Source organism: Pleurodeles waltl, chromosome 5, assembly GCF_031143425.1.
Source record: "Pleurodeles waltl isolate 20211129_DDA chromosome 5, aPleWal1.hap1.20221129, whole genome shotgun sequence".
NCBI classification, from domain to species: Eukaryota; Metazoa; Chordata; class Amphibia; order Caudata; family Salamandridae; genus Pleurodeles; species Pleurodeles waltl.
Window position 1 is genome coordinate 701,366,678 of NC_090444.1, and position 26,542 is coordinate 701,393,219.

The 26,542-nt window shown below is 45.4% G+C and overlaps 1 protein-coding gene across 2 annotated transcripts in view; it reads right to left on the minus strand.

Annotated features, from left to right (window-relative positions):
* The window catches only part of TFB1M (transcription factor B1, mitochondrial), a 391,094-nt gene that overhangs the window by 330,631 nt on the left and 33,921 nt on the right, over positions 1–26,542 (minus strand). For both annotated transcript variants that reach the window (XM_069234645.1, XM_069234647.1), the window contains one exon: positions 9,781–9,940. In XM_069234645.1, coding sequence (XP_069090746.1) covers positions 9,781–9,913 — 133 coding nt within the window. In that variant the 5' untranslated portion in view covers positions 9,914–9,940. The remainder of the gene's footprint in view (positions 1–9,780; positions 9,941–26,542) is intronic.

A 26,542-nucleotide genomic window follows, 5' to 3' on the forward strand; every position in this document is an offset into this window, starting at 1 on the left:
TTTCACAGTTTTTTGGAGAACCAAATGTAATACCATGTCAGTATCTTACCCTGCGTTTCCTCACGCCCCGTGGTGCGATGCTTAAAGACTTACGAGGAGGTGACTGCTGAACTTGGTCCACCTGGGAGGGGAATTTCCTTGAAGAAGCCTTTTGAGACGGTTTCCTCCCCTTCAATCGCCAGGTGGATCGGATGGGTCTTGGCGGAAGCAGGCATCAATGTATGGGTGTTCGGGGCACACTCTGCTCGAGGTGCCATGGCCTCCAAGGCCATCAAAGTGGGTGGTAGGTTGGAGGACAACATGAATGCGGCAGATTGGTCTCCTGAGTCTACTTTAAAAAAATTATATTTTAAACCAATATATGAGGCATCCTCTTTGGTGGTGAGTAAGCCTTGAACTTGCATAATCCTCGCCTGCGGTCCTGACATAGAATGCAAAATTTCCTAGCTATTGTGAAGGAAAGTTTCAATTCTATTAAAGATACAGATGCAAGGATTACCCCACCCTACACCGGATACGTGTTCTTCCGGAGCTTGTACTGAGGTGTTTTTTTCCCCCCGCTAATTTATGGTCTAAGATGTCTGGAGTGTAATGTAGTTCTAACAGGTTATTTCAGGTATTGTTTTGGTGACTGACCATGGTTATGCCTGGATTAATCATTCATGTTACTCCATTGGATCTGAGGCAGCGGCCACTTGAGGATTCAATGCTCCCTTTCGCAGTGAAGTCGAGGGAGAGTGACGTGGTCAAGGGCATTTATACATCTGGCCGGAACGGAGTTTCATTGGACATTGGTTGCTATAGAAACAGACTCATGGGACTTGTAGTTGTTATGTGTTTTTCTTATGAACTTTGAACTTGCTATTTAATAAAGAGTGAAGAAAGATCTGCATTATCCTCGCCTCTGTGTCCTTAGTAGAATTGAAACTTTTCTTCACGATAGCTAGGAAATTAATCTCAGCAGCTGTCCATCCCTTAGGCCGCGTTCTAATCCATTGTTTTTCACCATCTGTCCATTCTAGATAGACTGCCACATCCAAGTCAGTCTTGGTCCTGCTCCCTTATGAACATTCCAACCACAACTGCCAGGCAAATTTCCCTCCTGATTGTAGTGTTGGGGGCCCTAGGCCCTCATGCTACTGAAGTAACTAACGCAGGCACACTAGCATGGTCGTTAGAACTGGCTATGGGCACGTGGGCCAGCCCTTTTAATTGGCAGTGTCACCTGACTGGTGATGCCTGTGTTGGGTGGGTGTGGGGTGTGAGGACCACTGCCTGCTCTGAAAAAATATTATTGTGAGCATTCACAAAGGGGAAGGGGTCCCATGGGGACCCCTTCCCGTTTGCGAATGAGTTACCATCCACTTCAAGTGGATGGTAACTGCGAGTTGATTTGCGACCGCTTTCGCGGTCACAAATCAACTCTACATCGCGGTGCGACTCGCAAATAGGAAGGGATCACCCCTTCCTATTTGCGAGTCTGAAACACATTTTGCGAGTCGGTACCGACTCGCAAAATGTGTTTCTGCATCGCGTGAAGGCATTTGCGCCTCGCAAATGGCGTTTTTCGCCGTTTGCGAGGCGCTAATGCCTTCCTACATCTGGCCCATAGTCTCTTTTTTACTTCTGGGTGTCTTTTGTTGACGCCTGGCATGTCCCTCTCTCATCTTGCGGTGATGTCCCTCACTGCTGGGGCATGTGGCCTTCTTTCGGTGGTGGCGGCAGACACCTGCCAGGGGCAGTGCAGGCCATACGCGCTCTCCTAGTGCCTCCGTGGCACTTAAGTCCATTTCTCACCGTTGCAGCTTGGCTGGGACAGCTGCGTACGTGTTGTTTCCATCTTCTGCGCCGTTTCCGTCTTCTGTGCCGTTTTCGTCTGCAGGTGCGTTGTTGGTCTGCACAGTCACTCTCTGGGGGTGTTGCTGTAGACTTGCCTTCGAAACAGCTTGTTCCTCTGTTAAAAACAGAAACAAGGGTGCAGTACCTACTTTGGCCACTAAATACCACTGTTGCACTTCTTTCCAGCTGGAAGACAGTCTTTCCTCCTTAGGGGCCTCTTTTGTTGAAGTCAGATGCAGGAGAGGAGCCAGGCTGCCGGGAGGAGTTCATCAGGCTGGAGGGGGCTGCAGGTAAGTGCATTTTTCTTCCTTTTTCTCTCTTTTCTTGTTTCTTCTGCTCTTTTTTTTCCTTCAAACAAAAGACACAGCCTCGGAGGAAGAGGCAGGCAAGTTGTTGGTCGGGAGGGCTCTGGGCACCTTAAATTTGCTTTTTTTGTTATTTTGCCGGTGCATGGCAGCACCGTCCCGATAGTGTCCTCGGGGCACAGCAGCCTTTTGTCACGCTGCGGGCCAGTCCTCATGGTACTTCTGAGTGGGGTGGAGGCGGCCCTGAGCATTTGACTTTACTTTGGTGCGTGTCTGCACATCTCACACTTTCTTCCTAACACGCGGCCGCAGCAGTCTTCCCTCTTGCTGCGGCCCGTGTCTTGGCTTTCCTGGAATTTTTAGGGGCGGCCCAGGGCATTTTTCTTGTAGTTTGGTGCAGACCTGCACCTCACCGCATGGCAGCACCATTTTCTTTGCACAGCCGCAGCAGCATACCTCAGGCAGCGGGCTGAGTTACCTTCTTGGGGGTGGGGGCGGCCGGCCCCGGCCATTGTTGGATGCTCTGTTTTTTTTGTTTAATACTTCATGGTGTGCGACAGCACCATTTTCTCTCCTTATGTGCGGCCGCAGTGGCCTTCCTTCTCGCTGCGGGCCGCGCTTCCGCTGACACGGGCAGAGGTGGCTCCGGGCATTTTAACTCAACTCTTCTTTGGTGCGCAGCAGCACCCCTCACGGCAGCCCTCCTTAACGCTGTAGGCTGCGTTTGTTTTCCTTCCACATGAGGGGTGGTGGCCCTGGGCACTTCGTGCCTCGTTCGGTGCGAGGCAGCACCGTAGCGCTTTGTACTTTGCAGCGACCGCAGCTGTATTGGCAGTGCTGAAGGCCGCTATGTGTTCCGTGGTGGGTCACCAGAACCTACCAATTCCCCATGCACTGGTGGGGCTGGGACTGCGACGGCCTTCCTCTCCCTCCTACTGCTCTTCCTGCGCCATTCGCTGTCGTGCCGGCAGGAGAAATGGGGGTGCCTTTTGCAGAGGCATTCTTTCCCCCCCCACGCCCAGTGTCTGCAGCCACATGGTGTTGTAGTACCCACTCGTCGCCATTGTAGTGTTGGGGGCCCTAGGGCCTTATGTTACCGAAGTAACTAATGCAGACACAGTAGCATGGTCGTTAGAACTGGCCATGGGCACGTGCGCCCAGACATTTTTATTGGCAGGGTCACCTGACTGGTGACGCCTGTGTTGGGTGGGTGTGGGGTGTGAGTATAAGTCTAGCCCTCAGCGAGTGGCTGGTGAAACACTAGAATGTGTCCAGCAGGACACTACACCGATGGAAACACAAACCAGGCATGACGTCAACAGGATCAACCTGGATAACCTCCCTTTTCCCTCGAAAAAGAAGTCTGCCAGTTGTATATCTCGCTTGTAATACTGCGGCACTAGGTGGACATGTTAGGTGTGGCTACACACACCTGGTGTAATAAAGAGGTTTCCTGTCAATGAGAGGCTGTCACATCAAGATGTAAAGTCGTCAGGTTTGCTGGGAGGAGAAATGCCTCAGCCATCCAGCTGCAAAAGGTATGGCTCACTTCCATCCTGTTTCAAACCATCACATTCCACTTACATCCCATCTTTACACAGGTAGCATTCTCGTTCTATCTTACAGCCTAGTCAGATGAGACACCTCACCTGCTTCCTATAAACACACCCTTAACCACATGGACAAACAGGAAACAAAGCTGGCGAAAAGCCAGTTGGCCACTTATAAACGACATGAAACAGCATGTGATAACAGAAATAAAGTTGGCATAACAATATTAGCATTATGCAGGAGGATAGGGAACAATACCACCAACGTGTCAGAACAGAAAACAATTCTATCATCAAGTCAGAAACCTACAGTGCTCAATATCCACTGACATCAGCTTGTAAGTCACAGAAAAAAACTATATTTTCTAGTCAATCAAATACTCAGGGGCTCTTGTAATACTGTTACTCTTTCTCACAGCTACTTTGCCTCCTACTTTAACATCCATACTACACTCCTTACTACTACCCATCCTGTACCCTTCACTCCTATCCAGCGCACTCCATTGAAACACCACCACCCTAGCAAGTTCCAAACAATCGCCAGTCTGTACCGCATTCACAAACAATGTGATCACCCTGATGGGTTCATAAAACCGGGATCTCTGGTTGTTGCATGCTGACCTTGCGATCAGAACTCAATCACTAATGTTACTTCTCTTCTTTTGTACTGCTTACTTCATATCAAACCACTCCTTTGCTACTACGGGAGTGGCAGAACTATTGGGGCTTCTAACCTAAGTAGTTCAAAGGATGTTTTACCTGTGCCGGAACATGATGTCTACTCACCTACTCACTTTCTCCTTCCTCTTTTTACCACTATGTTTTACGTTCCGAATAATTTTTTTCGACACTCTGTTGGAACTTTCAGCCATGCCATTGTCCACTGGATGGTAAACGGCTAATTTTTTATGATTTATTTCATTACCCAAAAGGATTTCCTCCATTTCCCTAGATAACAAACGCACTCCGTTAGTATTGTATGGGTTGATGGAAAAAACGGTCAAAATATGTAATGACAAAAATAGTTGGGTGGTAGGAGTTACTATGATGAACTATTGTGATTTTAAAATACGTTATTTGGAATATTGTGTAAAAGAGATGCTAGACTATGTCTACATTTTTTCATTAATTATATGGATTAAAAAGCAGAAGGATCGAGTAGGTTATGAGAAAGCAATATGATTTTTTTTTTATATAAACATCCTCTTGGCTAGATGACGTTACATTACAATAAACAACCCTATCATTTTATGATCTGTTCTCCCACAACTATGCTTGGTGGATAAACCAAGTGGAGATTTTCAGTTAACTGATTTTCTGACCCTAATTGACCGCCAGGAGACATTTAATTATAATGCAATGTAATACCCACAGATGCAGCAAAAGTGAGGAGTTTGAGAAGGAACTCGCAGGAATGTTGGCTCTTATTCCTTGGTGACAGAAATCAATCCCAGGACTAAAGGGGAAACGTAGCAGGAACATACATTTAAAATAATTGCTGCTCACCCTAAGAAATCTGCTGGTTCATGGCAGACATCCTTCCTCATGATCTGCTGACCTGACAACATCACCGAGAAAGGTTTTACATTTTTTAGGACATTTTGCTAAAGATACTCTATGTTCTGTGCACAGAAACATGTTGAAGTTAGACCTGTGCGTTTAATTCCGTGAGTCTCCGGAGCACAAGGATATAAAACACTTAAGGGTTAATGCAGATGTGCCACATGCCACCTGCCCATAAATCCATTACTAATATTGTTATGTAGAGGAAAAGAAAATAACTTTCCATTCAAATGGGAGGGCTATCACCATTTCTGAGACTTCTATTTTAAGTAGGTGGAACTGCTATGACCACCATGGTCTCATGCTGACTTGAGCATGAGTAATGCTCATAACTGTTTGCCTAGCATCCTCCCATCTCCACGTTTGTTTCCTTGTTGGGAGGATGAGAAGGATAAAGAAATTGACCCTTGACCCTGTCAAAGGCCATTGACAAGGCTATGCTTGTGCTGTATCACTACCAGAAAAACATACATACATATCAAACCTCGTGGGTAGATGAGAGAAAATATTCAACGTGACACCCATGGGAGACTGAAGATAATGTCTACTTTCCAGCCGCCAATAGAGTAAGAGCAAGGGCTCTCCAGGATTGGCAGGACATCATGCATTAAATGATCAAATTCTCCATCACTGGAACGCTAAGTGAATATGTATACAAGTTAATGGAGTCTCAGTTGTTCGGGCATAGGTTGGCCAAAGTGTGTTGAAACGTGGACTCTTTTGGGGTAATGAAAGGGGAGTTGCGCTCCTACTTCCAGTCCCAGCTGCGGAATGAGTTTCAGAGAGAATACTTCAATTCAAGCTCTTTGGGCTGAGCTCGAGCATTTTACGAATGAGCCTGTCCTTGCGAAAACTGTAACAGAACATCAAAGTTCTAACAACATAAATGAATAAAGCAATGTTGAATTTTTTTTAGATGAGATGAACGCAACTGAGTAAGTAGGCATTGCAATCTGCAAATAAAGAGCATTTTTGGATGCTACTAGAAGGTTTTTAGGCTTTCCCTGAAACAAAAAAGAGAGAGGGAGAGGCAGACAGATATCAAATGGAACAGTCTCATACATGCCTTGCTTGCATTTTACTGCTAGTGGGAGCTAGTGCATAGAGCGAACAATGGAGGTGACATGATTTAGTCACTGTCACAAAGATGAGGTTAAATGCATAATGGCGATTGGCTTTAATGAAACACGGAGGAACTTGGGAAGAGTTAGGAGTAAGGTATTTACTACTTGTGGTATGGGACAAGCTCTTGCACTGTATTTCTGACGTCTCTCTAGTTGGTTGATCATAGCCCTAACTGTCCATTGAATCTGTAGATGGTAGAAAGACTTTTGGATGACGTTACAATTTGTTTGTGTTGGATGAGATATGTGTAAATAGTAAAGTCCAGGACACCGTAATGTGCACTTTCTACGAGGAGGTGCACGAAGAGGAACATATATTATCAGTGTTAGTATTGTTTAATTGAAGAAAGGCATAAGACATTCAAGATTCATTAATGGAGAGAGCTGATTTTCGGAAATTAGTGTTGTTACTAGAGATGATGTTTAACTATAGCCAGGTATCAACTGCATGCTGATGAAAAGAGGTCCCATGCAGAAGCTGAAAAGGCTGAGTCGAACTCTACGCATTCTTACAGGAAATGTGGATTGATGGGAATCTGGAGGATTTAATCTTCGTAAATTGCCTCTTTCTTGTTAGGCCGGGGAAGAACCATTTAGAACATTGCCTTCATATTTTACCAAGGGCCAGAGAGAAAGAAATATTGGTTGACTGTACTGGATGCTGAAGAAGGATCTAGGAGCTATTATTCTGCTAGGGCAGTTTGGTGATAGGCTCAGGTTGGTCAATGTACGGGGCTACTTATGATTTTTTAAGGGGAATGATGTGTCCAGCATTTATTCTATAGGAAGATGCCTTCCAAAAGAGTTGATGATATGCAAAGTAGCAAGGGCTACTTCAATAGCTATTTCTTTCAGGACTTTTGCCTAATTGGTGTCATCTGATGTTCACGGTTTGGTATTTTTGAGGATGGAGACTAATGCAGGTAGGTCCAAGGACTGAAAAGATTTACAGATGGATATGCGATGAGTGACACATTCAGACAAATTTAGATATTTTTCTGGGAATTACACTACAGATCCTGAGTCCTATTATTTCAAACGGACACCTTCAAAAGAAAGGAAAAACATACTCATCAACAAATTAATGTATTCATATTTGTTTGTGTCCCAACTATCTGTCAAAGGCTATGAGTATTGGAAATATACAAGTGATTTAAAATCAGTTTGTGGAACAAAAGACTGGCAGGCACAAGGCACAGATGCCTTATTTTAAGCATATCTAATTCCATTACAGATGATTCTGAATGACACAATACAACAGACTACATGCCTAAGTCTGGCAAAAAGTAAGGACATTAGTGTGCCCAGTATTCCCTCAACTGCCCGATTTGATAATTGGCAACAGTTAATAAATTACACAGAGGAAAAGCTCAGTGGTATGGTTCAAAATGGCACATTTAATTCTACACTTTCATGTCCCAACGGATGGTTATTGCGGCCAGTGGTGACAAACGGTTGTCATACTCTTTTTTTGAACTTGTTGCAGGTTTTTAATGCAAGTGGACCAGACCCTTGTTACATCTCTCAACACAAAGGGGTGATTACAACTTACAGCGTGGGGAAGTTTTGTCAATAATAGTTACAGAGTGCAATGTTGAGGTTGCCACAAATCGCATCCTCCCTATAAGGTTAGGTGTTCAGATGAGAAGCTGCGAGCTAGCCAGGAACTGGGCTGTCAGTTTCTGTTGGTACGGAAGGACTCAGCCCCCCACATTCTGAAGTTCTGCCGTCCGACACATAGAGTCCTGTTTCATATTAGGAACCCCACTACACTACTGATTAAAGAGAAATGGTTGAATCTTTTGAAGTTCAGTCAGTCAAATCTTTATTCAGTCATATAAATGACAACAAAAGCATAATAAAATAACATTTAACACATTTCAATCGTTCACCATTTAGTTTAACCATCTCAGATGATAGTCATGTTAAAAACATAAAATAAAACAATTATTAAAAACCATATAGAAACAGCCTCTAGAGATAAAAACAGCCCCTAATCTGTTAAAAAAGAATATTAGGAACTGAACCACACTGCTGGTTGAAGAGAAATGGTTTGAGTCTTTTGAATTTCATACCATGTTGCTCTGAAGGTAGGGCTTGCAGAATTACGTTCCGTTTTTTGGTGAAGCCACAGATAATGTGTCATCGACTAGCTTAAGGAATATGCAGAAGGCAGTGGGGGGGCTGAACTTAATGACGAGTGTGAGACATGGCTTCTATGAGTGAGGGCATTCTTTCCTTCCACAATGTCACATACTCAAAAAATAGTTGCCTTCTAGAGTTTTGCAAAAACTGTTCAAATTGGCAAAGCCAAAAGTTGGAAGCCAATAATAGACCTACTAACTTTGCCAATGGTTGTATTAGTCTGTCAGCATAGTTCCGAATGACAAGCAGGTCTTGCAAATGTTTTTACTGCACTAAGTAGAAGTTTCCATAACAAATGAACATCACAAGCAAAAGTATTTACTCAGATGAAATGAAAGGTTCTGTAATGATCAAAATACAATTTGTATCCAAGAAAAGGAAATGTGCTTGTTGTGCCTTGTTTTAGGCAGCCTGAAGACTGAGCTCCTTTGCACTCATTAACCTACGGTGAATGTTATTCATGGCTCAAAAGGCACCGAGTACACTTTTCTCAATTTAGGAAATATAGATTTCCAAGTTTTTGTTCACCTGTCTCGAAACAGTATTCTTTCAGAAGGGGCAATGGGTTTATGTAGGACGTGTTCCACTATTCAAATCTACTGTTGATATGACTGCTAATACCCTTCTATTCAGAGAATCTAGGAGGCTTAAGTGAGGCCCACTCTCTGTTGTGCAGGAGTGCAGGAAGTAGTACGTTTAAGTGCTTGGGGTGAATATTAAATATTGAAAAAGGAACAAAATGACAACTACAAGTTGATGACTAAGGACACTGTTCACGTTACAGAGCAGTTGCTTACTGTGTTGATAAAAGGAATAATTTTAGATTAAGCTAGAATGAGAAAACTGATGGATAATGTGATTGGAGAGGGGGAAAGGATAACTTGGGTGCGACACTGAAAAACATGATTTACTTTATTGCATCTGGCACTGGTATATCTCATAAAGGGCTTGCAAATGACTGACATTTGCGCAGTGAAACAATTTTAGCCTACAAAAAAAATGAAACAGAGATGGAGCCCAGTAAGTAGCTTATTGATTGTTGCAGCCACAATAAAATATTACGGTTGTTTTTTTTAAGATCACTAAACTGCTCTTGTATCCAATAATCGCAATGAGTATATTACACAAAACCTCACTCTATACTCAGCTACACTGAGCCAAGAAAGGCATTACATCGCTCTTATCACACCCTTTATCTTGTAAAACAACCAATAGACAACACAGGGTTGAAGAGGAAAGTTTCAAATCACTAACCTGTAAGTCTCAAATCCAGCAGAAAATTTTGGGATAGCTGCTTCTGTGCTCTGAGATTAAATAATTTTATGATTTCTCCAATGGTTGGTAGTGGGGGCAAACGATATGTGGCCAATGTTCTTGAAACAGTCATTTTCAGAAACAGATACAGCGGAATAATCTGAAAGAGAGAATACAAGTAGAGATCAACAAAATGAATATGCATTACCAACATAAACAGTTATTGGACATGGTTTGCACAACTGATTACGTGAATGTGCAATAGAATCTTCATACAACTGTATGTGGTGCTAAATTGCTTATTATTCACACATAAGTATATTAAGAAAGTCAGTGCAAGCCTGGCATCTGTGTATAAGGAGGCTCAAGTCAAGAAATACATTCATAGCATTACATTCTTTAAAAAAAAATATTTTGCAGTAAGGGATCACAAAAAAGCAAGTGCCAACTAATATTCATATCCTGGTCAAATGCTTCAGAAATAGCTGGGCCCCACTATTGAGTGTGAAGACGAACGTGTGCCGTTGTTTTCGCCCAGCTCTTAAAGTTCAACATGGATTTTTTTATTCTTGGAAGCAGGTTGGGTATCCTTCATCCCAAGACAACCACCCAATCTGCAGGTTTCGGTACAGTCTGATGTGGGACAATTGGTTCGCCATCCTAAGTCTCAAACTGGCAGCCCATCTGGACCTCCTTAAACAAGCCCTGGTGCTGGTATCGTATTACACTTTTTGAAATGCAAATGTCACTGATGTGAACGATCTACTGGCCTAGTAGGCCTGAGTGTGGAAGGTAAAAGGCTTCATGAACATAACCAGTATACGTCTCCACAAGGTTCCAAGTAATCGTTTGGGAACACTTAACCGGCGTAATGCTGGAGGCTGTGAAAAAAATGATGAATGATGCACATAGAAGACACCTCATGCCCAACTTCTTTCACTCAAAAACTGAGTGAAGGATTCTGGGAATGTTGCTGCTGTCCTAGAGGGCTCCCTGGGGAAGGAAACTCTGCCTCAGTCTGTGTGGTTGCCCCTTTACACTTAAGAGATGCACTGGACACAGCCTGGCAGTGTGGCATTTGCCCAACTGCCTAGCTTTGGGCACATAAGACAGAGCTGCTCTGCAGCGCATATAATTTTGAGTCAGGACCTGCGTGAATGCTGCTGCTTAAGGGGACTTCCATAGCATGAAGGTGCTGTGCTTTCCTATTCCGCTCGGTTAGGACTAACGCCCGGCTGAAATTCTGCAGGTCTGCTCTGATGCTTTTCTTTTTCTGCTCTTACCCCGACTAGAACCCCACTGCAAGGCCAAGATCCAAGAGACGGTGAAGAGAATCTGAGCCTGCTGTGCAGGTCACCATGCAGTGTTGACGAGCAGCTGAAAAAATACCCTTGACCCACTCAACTACAAGTCCTAAATCAGCAACAAATGGATGAGTAAGGCAAAACGTTTGGAGGATGACCATTCTAAGGCTGTCAGGTCTAACATGCACACTCCCCTAATGACTATCATTTGAGTATATAAGTAGCACAGTTTTCTAACATCGTCTGTTTTACAGAGTTCAGAATGTACACACATTGCAAAGGCACAGCTTCTGTTGGTGTTGAAGACAGAAAAGCAAGCGTTGGTCAAGATAATAGGCCTGGCTTTATGTGCTACTACATTCAAATACAGGCACGCACAACTGCACACAGACTATTTGTACCATTTAATGTGTAACCTTCCTTTTTCTGTACCTCCTGTAACTGTGCTATTTTATCTTTCTCAAGCTTGCAGTGCTAGAAACTACCAGGACCACATGCTCAGGGAATGTAAAACAACAGTATTGAGACCTAGGGGAATTAAAAAAAAGAGAAACAGACATAAATTGCGCAGAAAGAAATAGGTTGCAGAAGCAGTTGGGTCACATATATGCATGTCTGTGCTTGCATGCCTTTGTATTAGTTTAGGCCTGCTGGCTTTGCCATTACGCATTGTCACTGTGTTCAAGTTCTCTAGACTTTACCATTTTGATCTTCTGTTTAGCTTGGGTGATGCATTAAAGCCGGTATTTCAAAAGAAATGAAGAAGTGATCTGACCAATCCAATTTCATAGGGCTGGAGATTTGTATGTGGCGTTTCTTTATGAACTTAGGCGGCCTTATTATGAGTATGGAAGGTGCACTATCCAATAGGAAATTTTAGAGGACGGTTGTGTGTGTGCCTTCGATTTTATCCACTGGATCAGTTAATGAATGCTATAATCAAGGAACCCATCAATAAACCTTTTTTCTGTTGCCAGGATTTTGGAATAATACGTTCAGGCTCAGTGGGTTAGGCATCATGTTTGTAATCACCACAGTGACGCATTGGAATAAAGTGGAGTTTAATGAGTTTACATTTGTGAATGAAGGCAACCAGCAACGTTTTTTCTCTTGTATTGATGGATGGAGTTTTATATTAGTGGTAAGATAATGGATGGTGGATAAGCAGGACCACGTTTCCAATATTACAACAGGCTCAAGGTCAATGTTATGGAGGAGGACAGATACACACTGTAGACCTACATGAAAGAACCTCTGACATAGTCAGTAGGAGGTAGCTCAATCGACTGAGAGAAGGTGATTCTTTTGAGATTTCTTGATCAGAATGATCTTCGATTGAAAACACTTTACATGCATTCTCACATCTTAAGCGGGGCTGTAGGAAAGTACCCTCTTTCTGGCATGGTTGCCCCCACTTTTTGCCTGTTGTCAGTATGTTTTTGACCATATTCAAAGGGATCCTGCTAACCAGGATTCCAGTGACTGTATTGTTTCCCTTTAAACGTGGTTGCTTGGACTACAAACACCCCACATTTGTCATACTGGTGCCCCCTTGTAAGTCCCTAGTATTTGGTGCCCAGGTACCCAGGACATTGGGGTACCAGGGGTCTAGACTGCAGCATGGATTATGCCACTCATGGGGAGCCCATGCAAAGTGTATCTGCAGACTGTAGGAGGCTGGCCTGGCTTGTAGTGGGTACCAGAGTTACTTACACCTTGTGCCAGGCCAGTTATCCCTTATTAGTGTAGAAGAGGTGTATCTAGCAGCTTAGGCTGATAGAAGGTAGCTATGGCAAAGCAGCTTAGGCTGAACTAGGAGACATGTAAAGCTCCTACTATACCACTGGTGTCATATGCACAATATCATAAGAAAACACAATACACAGAAGTACTAAAAATAAAGGTACTTTATTTTTATGACAATATGCCAAAAGTATCTCAGTGAGTACCCTCAGTATGAGGATAAGATATATACACAAGATATATGTACCCAAACCAAAATTATGCAGGTAATAGCAAGAAAAGTAATGCAAGCAATGTAAAGTTACAGTAGATTGCAATAGGAGCACATAGGTATAGGGGCAACACAAACCATATACTCCAAAAGTGGAATGCAAACCACGAATGGACCCCAAACCTATGTGAGCTTGTAGAGGGTCGCTGGGACTGTAAGAAAACAGCGAGGGTTAGAAAAATAGCCCACCCCAAGACCCTTAAAGGTAGGTGTAAAGAGCACCTACTACCCCCAGAGAGCACAGAAGTCGTGATAGGGTAATTCTGCAGGAAGAACAAACACCAGCAATGCAAAAATAGTGGATTTCCAGACCTGATTACCTGTAAGACAATGGGACCAAGTCCAATAGTTGCGACAGTGTCGCGAGTGGACAAGAGCCCAGGAAATGCCAGCTGAGGGTGCAAGGAAGCTGCCACCTGTTGGAAGAAGCTTGGAGTTCTGCAAGAAAGAAGAGGACTAGGAACTTCCCCTTTGGAGGATGGATGTCCCACGTCGCGATGAAGCTTGCAGAGGTGTTCCCATGCAGAAAGACCGCAAACAAGCCTTGCTAGCTGCAAGGGTCGCGGTAGAGGTTTTTGGGTGCTGCTGTGGCCCAGGATGTCGCCACTTGGAGGAGGAGACAGAGGGGGCGCCCAGCAACGTAGGGAGCCCTCACAGAAACAGGCAGCACCCGCAGAAGTACCTGAACAGGCACTTGGAAGAAGAGTGAACCAGAGTCCACGCAAAGTCACAAAAGGGAGTCCCACAATGCCGGAGGACAACTCAGAAGGTTGTGCACTGCAGGTTAGAGTGTCGGGGACCCAGGCTTGGCTGTGCACAAAGGAAATCCTGGAAGAGTGCACAGGAGCCAGAGCAGCTGCAAATCACACGGTACCCAGCAATGCAGTCTAGCGCGGGGAGGCAAGGACTTACCTCCACCAAACTTGGACTGAAGAGTCACTGGACTGTGGGAGTCACGTGGACAGAGTTGCTGAGTTCCAGAGACCACGCTCGTCGTGCTGAGAAGGGACCCAGAGGACCAGTGATGTAGTCTTTTGTTGCCTGCGGTTGCAGGGGGAAGATTCCGTCGACCCACAGGAGATTTCTTCAGAGCTCCTGGTGCAGAGAGGAGGCAGGTTACCCCCAGCGCATGCACCACCTGGAAACAGTCGAGAAATCCATCAGGATGAAGCGATACAAGGTTGCTTGTAGTCGTCTTGCTACTTTGTTGCAGTTTTGCAGGCGTCCTGAGCAGTCAGCGGTCGATCCTTTGGCAGAAGGTGAAGAGGGAGATGCAGAGGAACTCTGGTGAGCTCTTGCATTCGTTATCTGGTGAGATCCCCAAAGCAGAGACCTTAAATACCCAGAAAAGGAGGTTTGGCTACCTAGGAAGGAGGATTGGCTACCAAGAGAGGTAAGAGCCTATCAGAAGGAGCCTCTGACGTCACCTGCTGGCACTGGCCACTCAGAGCAGTCCAGTGTGCCACAGACACCTCTGTTTCCAAGATGGCAGAGGTCTGGGACACACTGGAGGAGCTCTGGGCACCTCCCCTGGCAGGTGCAGGTCAGGGGAGTGGTCACTCCCCTTTCCTTTGTCCAGTTTCGCACCAGAGCAGGGCTGGGGGATCCCTGAACCGGTGTAGACTGGCTTATGGAGAGATGGGCACCATCTGTGCCCATCAAAGCATTTCCAGAGGTTGGGGGAGGCTACTCCTCCCCAGCCTTCACACCTATTTCCAAAGGGAGATGGTTTTACACCCTCTCTCAGAGGAAATCCTTTGTTCTGCCTTCCTGGGCCAGGGCTGCCTGGACCCCAGGGGGGCAGAAACCTGTCTGAGGGGTTGGCAGCAGCAGCAGCTGCAGTGCAGACCCCAGAAAGGCAGTTTGGCAGTACCCAGGTTCTGTGCTAGAGATCCCCCAAGGGGGGATCATGGAATTGTCCCCCCCAATGCCAGATTGGCATTGGGGGGACAATATAGATTTTCCTAGTAATTTATGACGGAAAGTCTTAATTTTATTAAAGACACGGAGGCGAATATTATGCGTTCTTTTCTTACTTTATTTTAAACAGCAGCAGTCAAGAAACTACAGCTCCCAGAGGGATTAGCGTCAGACTAACCAATGGGAGTGAAACAGTAACTAAGAACTAAGCCAATCAGTATACATCATCAACCATAGAGAGTACCCTTGACTGCAAGCAGCCCTCTTTTCTTGAGCGAGTAAGTTAGATAGTATCATAAAACAACGGGTAAAAGAGTCCGACAATTGCCAATGCCAAGGAAACGGAACAAAACTCTTGGATCACAGTGATGAGACGAGAGGCGGATGAAGGAGGCAGAAGGTCCTGTGAAGGTTGCGCTGATGCATCCGGAGATTTCCTCTTGAAGGGAGAGAGTGAGGAGCCAGCGGCGTTATCCGGAAGCTGGAGGAAGTGCTGGAGTCGCTGGGAGGGAGAAAAAAGTACATATTAATAGAAGTACTTGTGGTGGGATAATATTCGCCTCCGTGTCTTTAATAAAATTAAGACTTTCCGTCATAAATTACTAGGAAAATCTACATTTTATGACAAGACCGGAGGCTCTATTATGCGAGTTTAAAGCATATCAATAACTACTGAAGAAGCAGTTCTAACAGGTTTACAATAGAAAGTCTTAAAAACATGGTCATTAGTCCAATCTGCCGACCTGAGAATGTCCTCCAAACTAGATCCTAAAGCGAACGCTTTAGAGGCCATGGCTCCCCTGGAAGAATGGGCTCCATACACCGAAGTGTCAATACCCGCTAGGGACATAATCAATCTGACCCAACGGGCTAGGGTTGCTGAAGTAACCGGGTTATGGGGTTTACGAAAGGAAATTAGAAGTTGGGTAGAGGAAGACGTTCTCAGGTTGACAGTTCTTTTCTCGTATTCTTTCAAACAAAGACCCACACATAATTTTGGTTTATCAGGGAAGAAGGGATAGAACACCGAATGTAGATTAGTTTTGGTGCGTTTGGCAATGTGAAACAATACGCCTGAGGGTAAAAACTGGCGGGCAGAGACATCTAGAGCCCTAACATCAGAAACTCTTTTGATGGAAATTAGGCATAGGAGCATAGTGAGTTTGGCAGACAGCATTTTTAGGGAAAGACTCGAATTGTCTGACCAAGAAAGAAAAAGATTCAGAACCAATGAAACGTCCCAGACATGGGAGTATTTGGCAGAAGGAGGTTTAGAGAGTTTGACCCCTTTTAAAAGGCGACAAATTAAGGGATGAATCCTGATAGGATTGCCATCAATATTAGAATGGTTCATAGAAATAGCGGATCTATAAAGGTTGATAGTACGATATGATTTACCCAGTCCTGCCTCAGCTGCTAAGAAATTAATAATTAGATTTAGATCCGCTGAAAAGGGATCGGTACATTTTTCCATACACCAGCTTGCCCAAAGAGACCAATCTGATCTGTAGGCTCGCCTTGTGCCAGGCGCCCAGGCATTGTTGATGAGCTCTGAAGCTTCCGACGAAATAGGGAAGGACCGCTGGGTAGCCCTGAAATGAGCCAGGCTGATAGGACTAACGATTTGTTGAGAATAAGATTGTGGGGCCGTCCGAGCGGATCTAGGAGGAGAGACGGAAATGAGGGGAGTAAGATCGGGAAATCTGCCGCGAGTTCGAGCAGGGGAGGAAACCAAACCTGAGATTGCCAAAAGGGGGCTATCAGAACAAGGGACGTCGTTTGGCGCCTGACTTGGTTTAATACTCTGTTGATCAGAATAAAAGGAGGGAAAGCATAATTGAGGGAATTGGACCAATCCTGAAGGAAAGCGTCTGTAGCTAAGGCCAACGGATCCGGACGCCAACTGAAGAAACGAGGAAGTTGAGAGTTGAGTCTGGACGCAAAGAGATCCACCTGAAAGGGCCCCCATTTTCTTTCGATTTGGTGAAAGACGGAATGGTGCAATTTCCAATCGCTGGAATCCGAGATATGTCGGGAATCCAATCCGCATTGGAGTTCAGGGAGCCTGGGAGATACTCGGCGAGAAGGGAAAATTTGTGGGACAGACAAAACTCCCAGAGGCTCTTGGCCAGAAGAGCAAGGGGTCTGGACCTGGTGCCACCTAGATGGTTTATGTAACGAACTGCGGAAATGTTGTCCATGCGGAGCAGAATGGAGCAACTTGCTCTGTCCTTCGTAAAACTTCGGATCGCAAAGGAGCCTGCAAGAAGCTCTAAACAATTTATGTGCAATCTGGACTCCTCTGCGGACCATATACCGCCAGTCGATATTGAGCCACAACGGGCGCCCCAACCGGTGAGACTTGCATCGGATTCTAATACAAGATCGGGCACAGAGGGGAAGATGGATCTGCCGTTCCAGGCCTCTAAATGGGATATCCACCATTGGATTTCGAGTAGAGATTCTTGATCTAGATAAACGAGGTCGGAGAAAGCCAAACCTCGACGAAGGTGAAGGATCTTGAGACGCTGAAGGGCGCGGTAGTGAAGGGGTCCTGGGAATATTGCCTGGATAGAAGAAGAAAGAAGGCCGACGACTCTTGCAAGAGTTCTGAGGGAAATAGAGTCCTTCTGGAGAATTGAAACCAATTCTCTTTTGATTGCGGAAACCTTGGCCCGCGGAAGAGACAGGGAAGCCGAAACCGAATCTATTTGGAAGCCTAAGAATTCTATTTGTTGTGAAGGAACCACAATAGATTTCTCGAGATTTAAGAGGAAACCAAGCTCTGTTAGGAGTGGATGTTATCTGAAGCTGGGACAGGAGAGAGGACTTGTTTTGATGCATAATAAGGATATCGTCAAGATAGATAATGAGTCTGAACCCCAGAGATTGAAGGTAGGATACAACTGGCTTTAAGAGCTTCGTGAAACACCACGGAGCTGACGAAAGGCCGAAAGGAAGGGAGGAAAATTGATACGTTTTTGAATTCCAAAGAAATTGTAAATATTTTCTGTGAGAAGGATGGATTGGGATAGTGAGGTATGCATCTTGAAGATCTAGTCTGACTAGCCAATCGCCTTGGAGTAAAATATCCCTGAGATGGATAATAGTCTCCATTTTGAAGTGTCGATAGACGACAAACTGGTTGAAGGATTTTAGATTGATTACAGGTCTTAGTTTTTTGTTCTTTTTGTGGACGAGAAAAATAGAACTGATGAAACCGGAGGAGTCTGGAATGCAACTTTGGATGGCATCTTTTTCTAGCAGCGATTGGATTTCCGAAGAAATTAGAGATGACATTTCGAGGGAGAACCTTGGAACAGGAGGGGAACCTGACTGGTAAGGGGGAAAGAGGAATTCGATGCGATATCCCTGGATAGTGGAAAGAACCCATGGGTCTGAAGAAATTGACTTCCATTTTTGGAGGAAGAATCAAAGGCGACCTCCCACGGGAGGGCCAGAACGATGGCTTACCTGAGGTATTGGCCGCTCTGGAGATGCGCTGGCCACTGTTGCGGAAACCCCTTGATCTTTGGGGATAGAAATGGGGTTTAAACTCTTGGTTGTAATAGTAGGAAGGGTTGGAGTATCCTCTGGAGCCTTGGTTTTTATATTGGCGGCCGGTAAAGCGACTCCTACCTCTACCGGCCCGGGAAAAAACACGTTGGTTGAAAACCTTCTTCAGAGATTGTTGGGCCTTATCGATAGACGAAAAAGTAGAGACAAAACGACTAAGGTCCTTGATGAATGAGTCTCCGAAGAGTTTGCCGTCGGCCTGGATACCAGGATCCCTGGTAGCAAGATTAGCTAACTCCATGCGGAGAAGGAGACCCTTGCGTCTCTCATGGATGATGGCCGAGTTAGCATTGCCCAAAAGACAAAAGGCTCTTTGGGTCCAAAGAGAAAGGTCCAAAGGGTCGATAGGAGAGTCCTCCAATCTAGCCGACTCGGCTAAGTCAAGAATTCTAGCAAGTGGACCGACCACATCAAGGAGTTTATCTTGGCACGTGGTCCAGGCTTTGTCTACCCCTTTACGGGGATCCTTTCCATATTTTGTAAAAAATGTGATGAGGGACTCATCAATAGCTGGAGTCACAGTAATGTTAGAGTCCAAAGACGGTCTAGGGCATTCAGACCTGAGCTTGGAGCGAGTCTGTTTATCCAAAGGGGGAAGAAATATAATCAGCCACGTGATCCAAAGGAAACCACTCCGTGGAATTGGGGTGATGAATAGGAGACGGGTCGAACATGGGAACACCTTCGGCATCAACCACACTGGTAGAGGGCACACTAGAGGAAAGTTTCGTACGTTTGGAGGGGGGAGAAGAAGGAGAAAACGTATCATCAGGATTATCTGACAAAGATAATTCGTCCATGCCCTCGTCATCCGTGTCCAAAACCCTTGTAACAGCAATCTTTTTTGGCGCTAATATATGTTTCGACTTTGCTTTACATTTGGCATGTGAGCTCGACTTTTTAATAGAATTCCCCTCCTTAGAAGGAGGCCTGGGAGGAACCAAGTCCTCGTTCTGGTGTGAGGCAAGCTCACTCTCTGCATGTGCGCCTTTCGCTGTTTTAACAGAAGTGTTTATTTTGCGTTTTCTGCCTTCCCCCGCAGAATGGGCCATGGGTTTGGACATCATGGACATTACAGAACTCTCGATGTTCTTAGACATCGTAACCATAGATGCTTTTAAGGCATTTTTAACTGAGGATTTTATAAATTTGTTCAAATCTTGTTTAAAAAACTCTTCATTATCCTCAGAATCCGAATTGACAGATGACGTATCTGTATTCATCTTAGTTTGCGAGCTGACAGCCTGAACAAAAGAGTAACAAAACGTTTTTGCAAGCACTGAGGCAAATAAGGGGTTAACACAGAGCAAAACGCTCTATGAAACTTGAAAGGCCCTCCCTTGGGCCTTGGGCGGGGCAGAGAAGGAAAGTGAGAGAAATTCCAGTGACGCGAGGCCGGAAAGCTCCGGAACAACACGGGCCGGCAACAAGATGACGCTGCTTCGGCAGCAGAGAAAACGTTCCGGAGACGCGTGAACCGGAATGCCTCGCCTGTCAGACGCACACTGCGAAATGCGCTGACAGGACGGGGAGAGCTTCCGAATAGAACGTGCGACGGAGCGCGCGCTGCACAGTACGAAACCAACGGTAACGCGGGGGCGAAAAAGCACAAAATCGCAACGTCTGCAACGCGGTATGTTTATATAGAGAACCGGCACATGTATTTGACAAAAGGCATGCAGAAGTAATAAAATTAGCCAAATAAGTAAACGCAAGAGCAGAAGAGAGTACTTATCTTGACTGCGAGCAGCAAGAAAAGAGGGCTGCTTGCAGTCAAGGGTACTCTCTATGGTTGATGGTGTATACTGATTGGCTTAGTTCTTAGTTACTGTTTCACTCCCATTGGTTAGTCTGACGCTAATCCCTCTGGGAGCTGTAGTTTCTTGACTGCTGCTGTTTAAAATAAAGTAAGAAAAGAACGCATAATAGAGCCTCCGGTCTTGTCATAAAATTCCATGATCTTAGACATGTTACATGGCCATGTTCGGAGTTACCATTGTGACGCTGTACATAGGTAGTGACCTATGTACAGTGCACGTGTGTAATGGTGTCCTCGTACTCACAAAGTCCGGGGAATTTGCCCTGAACGATGTGGGGGCACCTTGGCTAGTGCCAGGGTGCCCACACACTAAGTAACCTTGCACCCAACTTTCACCAGGTGAAGGTTAGACATATAGGTGACTTATAAGTTACTTACGTGCAGTGGTAAATGGCTGTGAAATAACGTGGACGTTATTTCACTCAGGCTGCACTGGCAGGCCTGTGTAAGAATTGTAAGAGCTCCCTATGGGTGGCATAAGAAATGCTGCAGCCCATAGGGATCTCCTGCAACCCCAATACCCTGGGTACCTCAGTACCATATACTAGGGAATTATATGGGTGTACCAGTATGCCAATGTGAGTTGGTAAATTTAGTCACTAGCCTGTTAGTGACAAATTTGGAAAGCAGAGAGAGCATAACCACTGAGGTTCTGGTTAGCAGAGCGTCAGTGAGACAGTTAGGCATCACACAGGGAACACATTCAGGGCACATACTTATGAGCACGGGGCCCTGCCTGGCAGGGTCCCAGTGACACATAGACTAAAACAACATATATACAGTGAAATATGGGGGTAACATGCCAGGCAAGATGGTACTTTCTTACACTGACCTGCCACCGCACCCTGCTTGAAAGGGCGCATGCACCTTTTTCGTTACAGGTCACTGAACCAGGTCACTGTAAGCCATCTCTATGGTAGACTCTTCTAGCCCAGAGGGAAGGGTGCAGGTACCTGTGTGTGAGGGCACCCCTGCATGAGCAGAGGCTCCCCCATGAACTCCAGCTCCATTTTCCTGGTCTTGGTGAGTGCGGGGATGCCATTTTACACGAATACTGGACAGACGTCAATACCTATGTCCAGCGACATAGTGGTAACTCCAAACCTCGGCAGGTTTGGTATCAAACATGTCAGAATCACACCCTAATACTGATGCCAGTATTGGAAGTCTGATTCCATGCACGCTGGGGGCTCCTACGAGGACCTCCAGCATTGCTCCTACCAGCTTTCTGGGGTTCTCTGGGCAGCCCACGCTACTGCAACCCCTCAGACAGGTTTCTGCCATCCTGCTGCTTGAACAGCTCAAGCCCAGGAAGGCAGAACAAAGGACTTCCTTTGGGAGAGGGGGGTAACACCCTCTCCCCTTGCAAATGGGTGTTACATTGCTTGGGAGGCGTAGCCTCCCTAAGCCACTGGTATGCTTTGAATGGCACATTTGGTGCCCTCCGTTCATAAACCAGTCTGCACCGTTTCAGGGACTTTCAGAACCTGCTCTGGTGCGAAACTGGACAGTGGAAAGGGGAGTGACCACTCTCCTGTCCATCACCACCCCAGGGGTGGTCCCCAGAGCTCCTCCAGAGGGTCCCTTGATTCTGCCATCTTGACTCAAAGTTGGGCAAAGGCCTCTGGAAGCATCTGAGTGGTCAGGACAGGCATTTGATATCACAGCCCCCTCCTGATAGGTGGTCACCTGCCTAGGTGACCAATCCCCCTTCCAGGCTATTTAGGGTCTCCCTCTTGGGTGGGTCCTCAGGTTCGATGGACAAGACTCCAGCAGGACTCCTCTGCATCATTTACTTCGACTTCTGGCCACTGGAACCACAACTGGACTCCGCAGGAACGGACAATTCGCAGCAACAGCGACAAATTCGCCCTGCAACATTGTTTCTCCAGCTCCTTCCAGCAACTGCAACATTTCCACGGCTGTGTATCCTCCGAGGGCAGCAAGTCTTCAGCCTGCACAAGAAGCAAGAAGGAATCTCCCTTGCAGTGAAGGAGTCACTCCCCTGCATCCGCAGGCACCAACGGCAACAACAACCGGCTGCCTGGATCTCCTCTCATCCTGAGCTGCATGGATCCTGCATCACAGGTGGTGGTCTGGAGTAGTCATCTTGGTCTTCTCTGCCAGCTGACCAACTTTGGTGAAGGTAAGCCCTTGCCTCCCCACACAGGACAGAGCCCCCGTGCACCGCTTCTCTTGCAGCTACCAAGACTTGTTGGCATCTCCTCCAAGGGATCTTCAGGCTCTCTGTAGCCCAATCCCCCAGCACTCTTCTTTGTGATGCACAGCCATCTGTGTGCTTCTCCTGTGACGTGGTACCCTTCTTCAGTTGTCCTGCGTGGGCTCCTCTTCGACTCCTTGGTCCTCTTCCAATGGCTCTTCTATGAGGGGCTGCCTCTTCTTCTGTGGACTCTCTGTATTGCTGAGGGTCCCCTCGGACTTCCCTCCCTGGGTTGAGTCCCCCTGGACCTTGTTGGTCCCCAGCAGCTCCACTTTTCATCTACTGCGACTCTTGCCTTTGCTAAGGCTTGTTGGTGGATTTTCCATACCACAGAGAGACTACAATCTTCTATCCAGCGTGGGACATCGACCACATCACCCAGGAACTCTTCACAGACGCCACGGCTGCATTGCTGACCGCCTTCGTCCTACCGTCGACCAACTCCTGCAACCACAGACGGGTGGGTAATGGCTCTTGCCACCACTGGACACTTTCAGAAGTTCTGGACTTGGTCCCCTTCTTTTTCAGGTCTTCCTTCTTCAGGATCCACTGCTGGTTTCTTGCCATCTTGTCTGGGTGGTGCATTATTCTTTCCAGTCCTTTTGGTGGTCTGGGGAAAAAACAGTAACTTACTCCTTTCTTCCTGGTCGCGGGGGGGGGGCAGTGTGGTACTTACTATTTGGGGTTCCTAGATCCTCCAGATCCCCTCTACAGATTACACATACCTGAGTGGGGTCGTGCATTCGTATTCCATTTTTTAATATATGGTTTGGGTTCCCCCTAGGGTCACTACTGTCTATTGATGTTGCACTGTTTTCTATAGTTTTTATGCCTATTTCTGATACTGAGTTTACATGTTTAGTGTGTTTACTTACCTCCTATTGGAGAGTTGCCAATCTAGTACTTTTGGTAATCGTGTCACTAAAATAACCTATTTTTGTAACACTGTGTAGTTCTTTCATGTGTGTAAGTGGGGTGCGTCTACAGTGGTATTGCATATACTTTGCATGTCTCCTATATAAGCCTTGGCTGCTCATCCACAGCTACCTCTAGAGAGCCTGGCTTCCAGACACTGCCTACACTTCACTAATAGGGGAACTTTAGACCGGGTATAAGGTGTAGGTACCATAGGTACCCACCACACACCAGGCCAGCTTCGTACAGGGGCAAAATCAGAAGGATTGCTGTATCACATTCAGAGGCAACATTACTCAGTACAGAGGGAAAATGTGGTAGTAAGATGCCATAATATGTGTAAATTGTGTACACAATTGTGGCATCACATTTGGTTTACTGAACACTGCGATGCAAAATCACCCACTCTGCAACATTAGGAGTGTGGAGAATGTTTAGGAACATACATGCCAGTTAGGTGCAAAATCACTTTTAGGCACAAAATTACACATGGTAAAAAGTAAGAAGCATTGTGACATCAGAATCAAAAGCAAAATCACATTCAGGTGCAAAGTCACTCTCGGTGCAACCAACATCAACTGGATTGAGGAAACATTTCTTTGGATCACAAATGCACATTTGTTGTAGTGCCTTGATGTTTCGACTCACCATCCATGCACCGCAATGGGAAGCACACTTTAAACAGACTAACAAACCTAATAGTTAATAGCTAATGTCATTACTGAAATACTTTTCTGGCCGGATTCGAAACGTGTATTCCATATTTGAACAGCAATGACAAAGAAATGGCAGCAGGAGAATGACCTAAAGCCCCTCTCTGTGTATGTTTTGTGTTTTTGGTGATGATCACAAAAGCCCTGGCAGTGAAACATGACCCTCTGCAGCTACACCTTGTAACAAGGCTCGACAAGGGCAATATATTGCCATTTTTTGAAATATTAGCTTTGCTGGTGCTTTTTGTAGATGCTATTCAGCACTGGGGAAAGAAAGTTGTCATGGTGCAACTGCTTGAATAGGATTCATACTACATCATTGCACATGCAAGTGTGGCTCCCATTTAAATTTGTATTTACCGTTCCAAGATGACGTGATGTCACTTGCAGTGGTAAATAAAACAAATATCCTTGCACAAAAGTGTTTTGTTTATTTATTTATTTTAAACACAGGGGCAACAAGGCGGCAATCAACAGCAGGTGGGCCTTTCAAACTAAAAATATTTTAAGTACTCTTACGGGTTGTGAAGTAAGGAAGGAGTGGGTGGGAGTGAGGGAAGCAACAGGGAGTGGGAAGGGGGAGCAACTGATGACTTTGCGGCAGAGGTAGGGGAAAAAACATTTTTTTACAACATTTAACAAGTGCCATCTTTCGGGGATGCACTGTCAGTGCACCTCCTAAGGGCCCGTTTGCTTCTACTCCCTCATTCTTAATTGGGTGCGGGTGTAGAGGCAAAGTGATTCCCTCATTTGATTGGGCAACGTGCCATAAAAAATTGGGAATGCACTCTTGAGATAACTACATGTGCAACAGCACACAAGTGGGGCCTCACAGGTGTCTATGGTCTCTTCTGTAATACCAAAGTGCCCTGAGGGTGCACAACAACAAATAAAACACATCCATTGCACCCTCTGGGTCCATGCATACTATAGACTCAGCAGCACAAGGATTCTGACCAACTTTGCAACAAAAAAGTGATAGGAGGGATGCTCAATTTGATCCCAGCTAAGGGCCTGCAATAAACTCCATTGTCCCCGACCCCACTATAGACACAGACAAGCCATATGGAAATCAGTGTTCCTGCTCCAACAGGAACAGTAGAGCCTGAACTGTTAAATAAAGTCCCTTGCAGACAGGAAGACAAACAACCCCAAGACAAGGCTATTGCTAACAGCAAGGATTAATTCAAGCATTCCTTTCATTACTTTGTTGTTTATAGCAGTAGATGCAGTAACTGTGATGGGTATGACCAGACATGGGTCCCATGCTTAGAATGTCATGGGACTCAAGTGATACCTTACTGGGGAGGTATAACCAGATCAAAATCCTCCTGGGTTTGCTTGTGCTCTTGCTCCTGGCAGTCAGAGCTGGACCGTTTTTACTGGAGCAGAAAAAAAGGCAGTTTCACTTGTCATCAGGAGCACTTCTATAATTTCGTCAGCATAGAACAACTTCTCGCAATACTGAGTTTTAAACCTGGGGAGCACATAGTATGAGGACTGCATACTGTGAGAAGGGAGTTGATTATAAAAACAAAGCGAGCCTTAAAAAAGAGGTGGTGCCTAAAAACACGTGTTGGCTGTGTGGTAGTATTCTGATTTTGATGCCGATTGAATTTTAACTGAAAAATAAAAAATAAAGGAAACAGAAATACAGAAAAGGATGTATATTATTACTGGGATCATTTTCTCCTATGATTTATGCATCCTTCAAGAAATAGAAAAAGTGACATACTATGTCTACACTGAATTATCCAGCTACATGGCGGGCTTTGTGTGATCTAAACAACATGCACTTGGTCTTAGCAATGTTAACAAGCAGTCCTTTCAGTTTGCAAAACTTTGAAAACATATTTAAAGACACTTGTAAGCCTGTTGGTGTGCAGAAAACAAGTGTATCGTCTGCAAACAGTTGTATAGCTATCTCAACACCTCCTAACCGTGGTGCATCATCTAACTGATTATTAGGAAACTCTACTACATGGTTATTGATATGAGGACAAGCTTGGAGACCTATGCCTAACATTTTTGTGACCTCTTAAGTATTGAAAAGATTCTGTGACCTCCCCCTCGCTCCTCACCTAACCTGAGGAAAAGTCCCTTTGTGTAAATGCATCAGGTCGCTTAGCAATAAGTACAGAACGTTTAAGCTTGGAAGTGAGTCCAAAGTAACTGAAGGAATATTGTCGAAATTGAACCTTAACTCCACAGTGGTTTCCTACAGAGATGTTTTTTTGTAAGTGTGGCACACTTTTTGCATTGATAGAGAAAAAACCTATA